The 12955-nt window shown below is 31.8% G+C and overlaps 1 protein-coding gene across 2 annotated transcripts in view; it reads left to right on the top strand.

Moving 5' to 3' along the window:
* LOC126772258 (uncharacterized) overlaps positions 1-12955 on the top strand; it is a 347965-nt gene that overhangs the window by 9057 nt on the left and 325953 nt on the right. Inside the window, exons 2-5 of one of the 2 annotated variants that reach the window (XR_007669637.1) lie at positions 3338-3464; positions 5871-6016; positions 6439-6580; positions 8987-9896. Coding sequence is in view for 1 of the 2 variants with exons in the window: in XM_050492546.1 (XP_050348503.1) it covers positions 3338-3464; positions 5871-6016; positions 6439-6580; positions 8987-9203 (632 nt within the window). In the remaining variant the exon portion in view is untranslated. Of the gene's footprint in view, positions 1-3337; positions 3465-5870; positions 6017-6438; positions 6581-8986; positions 10147-12955 lie in introns of those variants that run through there. The other variant, XM_050492546.1, reaches the window with a different exon arrangement.

Here is a 12955-nt window from a genome sequence, read left to right on the forward strand (position 1 = left end):
TGAAACAAACTTTTTTATTGTATTAATGAATTAATTTTATTCTACATATTTTTTTATCAGCAAATAACCAGTGTGGATATATTATTTCATAGAAATCCATTGCGATAGTCCAAAAACGCAGACATCTAAAACAATACGACGCATACTTTTAGAAGTTCAGTTGTATGAACAAAACTTATTTAATAATCGTAATCTGAAAACCAACCTTTATTTGTGAAAACTTTGTTTTACTTTTCAGTTTATGTATATATAGATCAAATGCATTCTGCAAAGACAAAGCGCACACTTGAGATAGCGGTATTTGATGCAAAAGTTGGCAATTAAAAATATATATATTTTTAATGTTATAGGTAGGCGGATGGCCAAATGGGCCACCTGATGTTAGGTAATCACCACCCCTTATACCTTGGAAATATTAACTTTTCCTCACACCGCCAATGCGCCACCACCCTTGGGAACTGTAGTTACGCCGGCTCACTCATCCTTCAGACCGGAATGTAACAGTACTAAGTATTGCTGTTTAGAGGTAGAATATCTGGTACCCAAACCTTGCACAAATTTCTACCACCTAGTAATGTCCTTATAAATAAGTTCTGAACAGTCGATTCATTTAATATATCGATAATGTATCTTTCTATATTAGCTATAGGAAGATGCTACTACCGAAGTGAGCTTGGACCCGCTGCAATGTTTAAAACATGTATTTATTTTATGGAGTAAATTAAATAAAAAAGGAAGGATATAAGGTCAATAATTATGGTAAATCTGTAATTTACAATATTTTGATTTAAAATAAACAAAAAATTAGGGCCAAGGCTTAATTTATGTTATAAGCTTTCAGTTTGTGGGTTTCTTAACGAGTGCGACCGCTGTGCATGTGTGTATGCGTACATGTGTATTAGGTCCTTACATATGAAATTATCGTTTTGTCGTACTGACCACTTTGATCTGAAATATCTCCTCTTTGGTTAAGAATTTCAAATTTATAAATTCATTTAGCGGGTACATTTGAGTTCTGAAAACAGTCATTCATTTGTTTTTTCCTCTTTATTTTTTTCTTAGGCGTCGCTTATTACCGCATAATTGAAACCATGAAATACCGGTATATTTTCAACGTTTTCGTTCTGGATATTTCGACCTTCAGAACCAACCCCGTGGACGGCCGGGGACCAAAGTGGAAAATGAAGAATTAAAGGCTATTGTGGAAGCGGATCCATCACAAAGCACTTTAGAGATAGCTGCAGGCTTCGGGATAAGTGATAAAACTGTATTAATCCACTTGAAGCAAATCAGGAAAGTAAAAAAACTTGAACGATGGGTACCTCATGATGAATTGACTGAATCGAACTTGCACACACGTGTCGACTGCTGTGTTACTTTGCTCAACCGACTCTATAATGAAGGGATTTTAAATCGAATCATTACTTGTGATGAAAAGAAGATACTGTACGATAATCGGAAGCGCTCGTCGCAATGGCTGAACCCTGGAGACCCAGACAAATTCTGCCCTAAACGAAAATTGACTCAGAAAAATTTACTTGTGAGTGTTTGGTGGACTAGTGCCGATGTCGTTCACTACAGCTTTCTAAAATCTGACCAAATGATTACGGCAGATATCTATTATCAGTAACTAAAACCACAAACAACCACTAAGTTAGATAAGCTACAATTGGAATGTCTGCGGCATCCACCGTACTGTTCTCTTATCTGTTTACCGGGGTAAACAGATTACCATTTTTTCCGGAATTTGGACAATTTCTTACAAGAAAAAAAATTCAACTCCGATGCGGCAGTCCAAACCGCCTTCAAAGAGTTTATTGATTCTCGCCCCCACGGTTTTTTTAGTAAAGGGATCAATGAACTACTTATGTGATGGCAAAAGTACATAAGATAATAACGGTGCATACTTTAATTGATTAAATATATTTCACAAAAAAAAAATACCTTATATTCGTACCGTACAAAACGCCAATTTCATATGTAAGGACCTAATATTAAAAGTGATTGTTATTATATACCATAATCAAATTCAATTTGAGTAAATAAAATCAATGAGAAAACCTTGAAATGTTTATAATGTTGATATAATGTTTTATGTTTATCTCAAATAAAAATTCCATAAGAGTATTTTTTTATTAGTCATCATTTTGTGACAAAAACACATTTTGTTTCAAACTGAATTTGTGCCATACCTGGATCTGAAATTTCGATACAATTTTGGCATAAGCCACAGTTCTTGTTGTGTTTGAAATAATACGTAGAATTTGTTTTCAAACTAAAATACTTTACATGGCTTACTTTGGTATTTTGAGTTCATAACTTCTAGGAGATGTATGATTCATGAGACGTATGATTTAAGACGTAAGCTGTAAGCTAGATATACAGGCGACATTATTAAAAATGGCTACAAAGCTTAATCCTTTAAGTAAACTCCTCTCTCTCTTCTCCTTTTCTGTCTGAGTCTTAAACCAGTTCCTAATTATTTTAAGGTCAAGGAGATAAAATGGCAATAATCGATAAAGAAATCACTTTATAAAGATGGTGATTTTAATAATTATATTTATATTATGTTATATTTAATTCTTAAGTCGAGATGGCTTAGTGGTTAGAACGCGTGAATCTTAACCGATGATCGTGGGTTCAAACCCGGGCAAGCACCACTGAATTTTCATGTGCTTAATTTGTGTTTATAATTCATCTCGTGCTTGACGGTGAAGGAAAACATCGTGAGGAAACCTGCATGTGTCCAATTTCATTGAAATTCTGTCACATGTGTATTCTACGAACCCGCATTGGAGCAGCGTGGTAGAATAAGCTTCAAACCTTCTCCTCAAAAGGGAGAGGAGGCCTTAGCCCAGCAGTGGGACATTAACAGGCTGTTACTGTTACTGTTATATTTAATTCTTACGTTATCTCATTTTGAACATAGTAATTTCAGTTTGTATATTTATATATATTTTGGACTTATATCAGGTTAATTCAAATTAAGATCTGGAATCAAATTTCAATGTTCAAAATCTCACCTGATAGAAACTAATATTATTATCAGTAATATATAAATAGATACATGAATATTAATGAAACAATCGCTGGTACCTGATGGCGCTTTGGCAATGTAAGAAATGGTTAATATTTTATACAGTAATAATATCAGTAACAATATGGGCGGTGATAACCGCTTACTAACACGTGGCCTATATGCCTACCTGTTTTATAATAAACCGATATATTAAATACTAATAATTAAATAAGTATTGTAAAACTGAACTTGATCTTTTGGATCTTATCATTCTGTTTTGCTGTTAAGAAACAGGTCTTGAGCATTATTTCGTTTCAGATGGTGGCGGAGCACAAGTAAATGATGACAGCTGCGATCCGAGCGAGTTGAAGACATGCGTGGATATGACACCGCGCACGCCCGTGGGATTGCCTCGGACAAGAGAGGAATTAGACGCTCATTGCCAGTAAGAATATGTTTAAAAAAAGTTAGTTCATAGTACAAAGGTGTCGCGAATAATCCAGTTAAATAAAAAAGATCTGTAGACCTCGTATTAGCCGACTACGTGTTGTTTTTGTGGTTAACACATCCATCATTAGCACTTAATGTCGAACAACCGGTGTGGTAAGAAGAAAAAATGTTTGGATTTGAATCCATAATCATCGGTTAAGATTCACGTGTTATAACCACTAGGCCATCTCGACACAATTATAAAGCGAAATCACTTTTCCACATATAATATTCTCGTTTTTTTCTTAAAATCAAATTTAATAGTGGGATTGCAAATGAGTCGGATAAATAAATCAGATATGCTTCGAGCAGCGCGTCTCAAAATACGGTCCTCTTCATAGATTTTATTACACTAACAGAAAAGCAGGCATATTTAACTTTCTTACACAATTACCTTTATATATATCTAAGAACTCGTAATTTAATTGACACAGTCTCACTTCGCATCGTAAAACAGCAATAAGTCCAAGGCTTTACAATTAATCTTATATTTTAGAGTTATTATTTATAATATCAACTAAAAAAATTTATTATCAAGAAGGCAAAGTACAAATACTCAATTTTAATCTTCTAACCTCAAATCAATCATCGACTACACAGATACCTACTGCTTAATCTATAAATTTGAAGAATACTTCAAAATGAAGACAAATTTTATTTCAAGAACAAATAAATGGAGCATTTTAGGTGTTTCTTTAATATATAAATATATTAGGATAATATTATTACCCTTATAATATAAAATATATTGAGTATACTTATTACATAATACATATCATAAAAATATGATATTTCATATCACTTAAAATCTTCGTAATAATAATGGAAAACAAAGATTGGCGATATATGCATGGAATAAGCATCGAGTCTTCTATAACTCACGCAAGTCTTTGTTATGTCTAATACATGCTTATTTATAAGATAGCAAAATATCCAAGTGGATAAAACATATGAATCTTGACCGAGTTAGCGGGAAGAAACAGGGCAAGAGACGTTTGACTTAGACTAGCCAACTGCATACGAAATATTTTGGTGCACAACTGTGTGCGGGAGCACAAGTGCACTTTCTATTCTATTACGCTATCCGATGGGGCGGCAATCGAGAACCGAAAACATCCTTACTTTTTTTACATTAAAGCTTTAAAAAATACAAAGAAAAATTCCGTAACAGAGATAAAATTTATTATTACTGCATGGAATAGTGGCAAGAAATGGTAACAAGAATGCTTGCAGCATTACCTCTTTGAATCGCAATTCCGATTCTCTGGACCAAAAAGTAAACCAGCCAGTTGAGACAGTAAGACGGGGACGCCTTACTTAGAATTTCAATATTTTTAAATTGTATAATTTAAGTGTAGATTTAGATTTCAAATTACGCTTAATTTACGTTTGCGGGACTTAGGTCTATATTTAAAAGCTTTGAGGTTGAAATCGGTGAATTGAAGACTCAATGGCTCTATGTAAGAGGGGTTGGAGAATCAATGCCCCCAAGTGTACCCCACACTAAGTTATTATAATGAAGTTAATAAATATAAAACGATTGTTAAATTTACATACATACATATGTATTGAATAAAAAAACGTACGAAAAAATATATAGTGATCGTTGTAATGTTTGTTAAATTTAATCACTCACGAGAACTCGTAAAAGACGTGAGGAAACGAAAGTTGTTTTCAAAGGACGGTTATTTCATATAAGTTATACGATCCATTCAAGGAAAACGGTTTTTTATTTACTATCTTTAGAGATATATATTACAGTTACAATTTAACTGAGTCCATTGAATTTACGTAATTCGATTTAACAATTTCATAATATTTGTAGTCATTTTGCTTCTGAATTTTACAAATACAATTAAATAAATTGAAATAAAATTAATTTATTAGATGACTTCGTGATATTTACAATATAGATAACTAAATTGGATACGGCTCAACTTAATCAACAGACATTTAGATTAAAAGTTTTTTAAATGACCATCTGTACACTTTTAACGGAGTCCTGTCTCCATTGAAGGAATGCCCTCGTAATTAAATTAATGACTTCATATCCATATATATATGTTATCGATACATATATATATATATATCGGATAGAGTATATGGTTATCATTATTGGACACTTTGCAGGCAAGTATTTGGGTTATCGAGCAAACAAAAGTCAAATACAGAAATCACTTAATTACAATAACTACTATTAAATGAAAAAAAAAACGTATGACAGTTCTTAGCGTTGATGACAGTGCGATAGCGCTGCCAACATGTCGGTCATCTTGGGTTTTGTACCGCGTTTCATTTTTCGACTATATTAATAAGCGTCTCCAACATATAAAAAATTGTAATGTGTTTTATAATATCTTAGGGCATATCAAACGGGCATGGCGTGTATGGATATATGGATTAAGCGGTGTCTACCAACTGACGGTCAGAAATTGGTACAGCAACAAATAGGTGGCGCGCGAGCACTAATGCGATTCTTGTGTACCAATGAAACAGCACTACGGAGAGGTAAGATTTTATATTTTCTTGTCGAAATTTAAATGATTTAGACTTATGTAATTTGTTTGATTTAAGAAATTGTTTTAGCTAATAGTACATCAACTTCCGAGTTAAAAATCTTTTAAATCATAAATTTAACAGGTTAATTCAACTTAAAACTTAATTTGATTTTATAATCAAACTCGAGCAAAGTGAAATTAAGCCGCATGTAAATCCACCAACTGGTAGTGGATCAACGTGGCGGATACATTAGGTAGTTGGACTGGTAATTGGGCAATCTGATGGTAAATGATCACCACCATACATAGACATAAAGGAAATATTAATTTTTCTCTATATATTGCCAATGCGTAACCAATATTGGAGCTATGTCCCTTGGGCCTATACATCATTTTACCAACAAGGCATATATGTGACGTTTTTGTGTACAGACTTTCTAAAGGAGCCAACATGCTGGGCGTTAGTGTCACCTGATTGGTCACAATGTGTTGATGAGCTGCAACTTGCTGTCCGTGATATCTCTGAGCGCTCTAACCACTTAGTCTACTTCAACAAGAACACTGAGCTATGCTGGTAAATTGTCAAATACTATTAGAATTAATTCAGACTCATCTTTTTCGACGGTGGACGACTAACACGTGACTAACACGTGACACGGACCACACGTGATGCCTGTCTGTTAGAGAAGAGGGGAGGTGTTGCCTATGTATCATATAACTATCTCTATTCGAAATTCTATCCAAATCTGTTTATTAATAAAAGAGTAACAAAGATCCATTCATCCTCACAAACTTTAGTGTTTATAATCTTAATATGTTTTGAATGAAATAACTAAAACTAAAATACATTCCACTTTTACATTATGCAATATCTATGCAAATTGTTTATTGTAAAACAATATACGATGACAATGCCTATAGTATCACATCTGATTTTTTTTGTCTAGAAATTAATTAATGCCAGTGTCGCAAAAGTGATTAAGGACATTTCTTTAGAATTCAAATGTTAAATATATTTTAACGAGAGAACAGCAATGAAATCAAAGCGTTTCCACGATTGAAAATGTAATGTAAAATTGTTTGACATTAAATTACTTAATATTGGAATTACTTTGAATCGACATCGTTTTGGGTATAATGATTTATTAATTTGAATTTATTTGAAATTCCATGTAACACGATTGCTGTGTCGGAATTCACTTATTGTTAAACTTTTAACGATATTACATCTTTGAACTTTAAATATATACATTTTATCGTAAGAAGCTTTGAAATGTGTATGTTACCGGATAATTGTAGAGAACTTTAGATCTTAATGAATGTAGACGAATTGTGAACGGAACAATCTGGCCTCTTATATTAAAAACAGTATACGGCGATCAGAATTGTTATTCTTCCATTGTATTTCATTCGATAATTTTTATTTTTCTCGAGGCTTGTTCCATCAAGGATATTTTGTTATATCTTATACATGTATCAATATATATATGACATTTACTTAATAAACTCCATTTAAAAAAAAAATAACTAATTAAATATATTACAACAAGCGATTTTGTGGTAAAATGTAATTTATTTTATTATATATCTTTAAATAATAAGTTATTCATTAACTTTTTATATTAATGTAAAATATTTGTCATGTTTCATTAGATTCAATAGTTTGTAAGAAACGGAATGCTTTGAGTTGTTGATCGCTTTGTTAATTTGGCTTAACACCGGAGCTAATTTATTTTGCTGATACATCACAGAAATTTTATATATTTATAGTAACTCTAACATAAAGTATTAATGTTTATTAGTTGAATATTTGATGAATAGTTTGTATCTACCAAAACAAGCTTGCACAAAGCCGAAGTAAAATTAACGAATTTCACAAGTTACTACGCAACAATTAGAAAAAATAATAATATTAAGGTGTCTGTTTTTATCTCTGGGAATTTATATTAAGAATTTCTAATATTATTATGTTCTAAATAGAGAATGCTGCTTTTGCAAGTTTTTTTATAGTTCCTTTTGTGAATGTTCATCGTTATTGGAATATTATTAAAACTTATATAATAAAATGTACTTAAAATATCAAAGGTTGACGAGCCGGTTGGCGTGGTTGGTAGACACTTTCCTTTCACGCCGAAGGTTGTGGGTTCGATTAATAATGATATTATTGTTATTATTATATATATATATACATATATATATATTATACATTGTAAATAATAAAGTATCATTAAAAATATCACAATAGAAAATACTCCTCGGGTGGCGCGCTTATAAAATATTTCTTAACATAAAATCAGTTTTTACAGAGCAAGTCAGCCAATCAGTCAGAAATGTATTCTCACGGATTTTTCTTTGCAAATATTATTTTTATTCGAACACGGCGTGGTTGGCCGACAATTATCTCTATCGTATTTTTTATGTCCGTTTTAACCATTCAAATAAAACATTTACTAACCGTACAACAGTGTACAACAGTGTTAATTATTCATCTGAGTATGTGTGACCCGGACTTGTAATACAATTTAAAGCCAGTTTCACTCATTGAGTTGAACTATCGCTAACAGTTTTGGTGCTGTTAAAAATATAATCCAGTGGTTTTACATGCTAAATTTTATTCCTTTTAATTAAATGGTGGGTTTACTTCGTTGGCCTTGCTGATAAGTATTACCGATATATATGCCACGCGGACATCTCATCCCGTAAGGATTTATTAGGTGACATAGGAGATTCATCGTGACTTCTGCGTATAGATTACGTTAAAAAAAAAAGAATCAGAGGGTACTTGCATAATTATTTCTATTATTTCAAATAGTTTTTTAATTTATTTTGAAGCGAAGAGAAAATGCTTTTTATGATCTAGATCTTAACGTATATTATTTTTTTGAGCTTCTTCTAGTGATGAGGAAGATACAAGAAAGAGGTACCGATGTTGCTCAAATGGAGCAATTTCACAAATATCCAGTTTTATTTTTTGTTTTAGTGCTCGTGATGCATTCGTTGGATGCGTAGCAATGGCTGGACGTGCTTGTTCAGCTCAAGCAGGAAACCTACTGCGTCGTATGGCGTGGGTGCTCGCGCAAGACGTGGCTGCATGCAGCGCTCAGCCGCGCGCGCACTGTTCTGCATCACTGCCACAAATTGCTGCTCCAATTCTCACTGCACTATCTGGTGCATTGCTTTACCCCCCAAGACTTTAAGAACATAATTTAATTCATGTAAATATATATACGTAAAGATGTTTCCTAGGACATGTTCTTAAAGCGTTCTTATGACCTTGAGTTGATTTTAAATAGTTGAAATAAAATCTAATTGTAAAGCATTTCAGTTCAGTACAATTAATATGATGATTGTAAAAATATTGAAATATTATTAAAAAAGTAGGCCGTTTTAACTCTGTTTTATTAGTAGCTTTTGAAATTATAACTTTGTATTTATAAATTCGATGCTTGGATTGAAAATTGAATTAAATATAAATGTATATTTTCCTGTAATTTATCTAGATTTTTTTTCCATTTCACAACTCTTAATGTATAAAAAACAATTTATATAATAATTATATATAATTATATTATATGAATAATTTATATAATTATTATATAATTTATTCAAATGTTAATAGCTTAGTAAGATAGATTATTATAATAATGTTTGTTAAAGAATATTTATTTTATACTAAATGAAGGGGCTTAACTGCAAAGCATTTTTTTTTTTTCATTTTTAGCTTTACGTTATAATTATTCAAAATATAATTAAAACATTAAAGCAAATTAAAATAATGTTCTGTTATAATTTAATATAAATAATTAAGTTTAAAAGTTTCCAAACAAAACGAAATATTAATGAACAAGAATTCGACGGGTGGTAGATAGATACTGTCTTTCACGTCGAAGGTTGTGGGTTCGATTCCTACCCAGGACAGACGTGTGTGCATGAACATATCTATGAAAAGTATATGTATATATAGTATATCAGTTGTCTGGTGTCCATAGTACAAGCTCTGCTTAGTTTGGGATCAGATGGCTGTGTGTGAATAATGTCCCAGGATATTATTATTATTATTTATTGAAATTTGTGTTAATAGAAAACTGATCAAAATGATCAATTGATGTATTATAAGAAAATAAACGACTTCTATAGTAATGGTCTCTTATTTCCCAATTTGATTTTGTTTATCCAATTGTTCCCAAGGTTACCTTTTGTAATAGCCAACAGCCAACAGCCGATAAACGTCTGGGCTAATCCCTCCTACTTTTGAGGGGAAGGTTTAGAGCTTATTTCTCACTAGTTTCCATTTACAGTTTCTTCCATGTTTAAGGGGGAAGAGTTGCTAACTAACATCTGTTGTTTCTATTTCTGTACCACAACAACATGTACGCAAAGTTTTATCATTGATGATTGATTGTGTAGTTAAGAAGTGAAAGCGAAATAAACAAATAAATAAATTCATTTTGATATTTATAATATTATATAGAATGCTCCGATGCAGTTAGGGATGTGAACGACACATGTTTGTGTCACGTTTTCCTTCAACTTCCAGCTCAAGATATGTTAATTTATTGCAATTAAAATAAACAACTAAAACAAGTAATCATACGATATAAAATTTAAACGTGTAAACAATATTGGGATGAAATATGTATATTATTAACGTTAATAAACTAGACGAAAAGCAGTAATCCTTGGCCGGGCTGGTACCAGAAATCTTCCAATCATCAATCAGGGCAACTTGACTGGCATGTTTTGTTAAATTTATCTTTAAATCGCTTGCAATCTCGCGTGATATTCATATAAAGGTGAAAATTAAAATGAACGACGATGATTACATTAAATATGAGCGTTTTATTCACCTATTAATTGAAGTGACCGTCCGACACCATTAATTATAATTGCAAATTTAACTTAATTGTTCCCGATGACATGTTATGTATCCGAATGTTGGTACGTAATTCCAACAAAATAATATATTTTTTTTTAAATTAGATTTGGTAAATCAAAATGTTTACTTAACATAAAATACTTTATTATTATTTTATTTTTAAACAGTAATTTATTACATAACTTCAACTAAAAGCTTTACGGATCATTCTTGATTTAATAAATTTCAGTTAAACTGCATCTCTTGTATGAAAATCGCAAAGTGAAAATAAATAAATAAATTCAAGTAATCTTTCATGTAAATCTTCGACATCGACCTGCCCGGACTTCGTCCGGGTTGAATGATGACTATCTATTTAGTAGATGTAAACAGATAATTTATATTTTTAAGTAAGAAGAGGGTTCGTCTATATGGTTTATATAAGGAATATTGATTGCTTGTTATATTTTATTTATAAGAACGTATTAGTCAACAAAGGAATGTAGACTTAAATATATTTGGTGCCAAATAACCAATCGTTACTATAACGATGAGTCAAATAATTGTATAAATATAAATTCAGATATACCTATTACATACGATACGATATTTCTGAGCATCAGTCATACTATTATTAGAGTTTTAAATTAATTAGGATTGAAAAATCATTAATTGAATACGATTTATGATATATGACTTCAATAATATTCTACTCAATCGACTTAACTGCCTCGTTGGTCAAATGGCCGTGTATGTAAGGCCGCAGACGCCGAGGACCTGGATTAAAATCCCAGGTCAGGTCAATAAAAAGTTATTAAGTTTTTCTGTCGAAAATTCTCAATAGCAGCCCGGAGTCAGGAAGTTGGTACTGTGTACACTCCCGCGCCTTGGAAAGCACGTAAAGTCGCTGGTCCTGCGCCTGAACTCTTTCCGGTCGTGTCGGATTGCCGTCAGATTGGATTATAAAAGTTAGAAAATAGAGAGTGCACCTGTGTTAGCGTATACACTTATGCAATATAATGTTCTGCGCAGTTGGCTAATCTCTCTTGAGATTTAATGATTGGAGGACTATTCCACTCAACTCTAATATATTTTTTATGCTTTTTGTTTAATTTTATATATTTCAAGACAAAGTGACACCGTGTATTAATATAACAATCGTATTGAAATCCAGACTAGTTATTAATCTTATTATTTTGTTATTGATATGATGACCAAAACAGAAAATAGCCCAATTCGTATCCCAGCTCCCATCACAAACGATTACATTTATTAATCATCTCATGAATTTCATTTTTATGAGTCTTCAATACATTGAATTGGATTTTGTCGAACCTGGTTATGTTAGCTCAAAGCATGAATACAAAAGAAGTAAAAAAAGTAAAACAATTTTAATTATAATTAAAATTCAAATATATCTTTTTTTTTAAGTCTGTCTTGCTTCCGTAAACTTGTCTACCTAGTCAATATTACTGCTTAGTGGATAAACCAACTCCTGTTGTTCAGCTTGCAAATAACCACAAGTATGTTTATTTGATAGTGACTCGAATCTCTCTTCCGGGTCACCGCGCTACGCTGCGTTTGCCGATTAATTATTTATTAGCGCTGAATAATTTTAACTAAGTACGTGTAATATATATTCATCTATTTGTTTCAGAGCCAATATATATTTTTATCTAACAAATACTAAATATCTTAATTGTGATACGGCGAGACGGTAGTGAAATTATAAGGTAATGAAGAAACAACTGTCAGAAGTTCGGTATCGGTTTAGCTTAATTTTATTTAATTTTTTTTATTTAAACACAAACATAAACATGGATTACAAACGTTATTACATAAGCTTACCATGCATAAGTAGCATTAAATAAAATTTTTGGTTTTGCTTTTATTTTATTAGATGACTGGAACTCCCTATTCTTCATGGGTTATTTGAATAACCTGCGTTAAGAATATCAATTTACCAAACCTCAAAATGGGTAAACAGAAAGGATTTTAATACGGTTTTCACCAATGAATTGAGTGATTTAGGGGGTAGATTTAGGTGTATAATTAATTATGGTTTTGAGTAAATTTGCTGAAATATGACGATGA

The sequence above is a fragment of the Nymphalis io genome, chromosome 12, assembly GCF_905147045.1.
Source record: "Nymphalis io chromosome 12, ilAglIoxx1.1, whole genome shotgun sequence".
Lineage (NCBI taxonomy): Eukaryota > Metazoa > Arthropoda > Insecta > Lepidoptera > Nymphalidae > Nymphalis > Nymphalis io.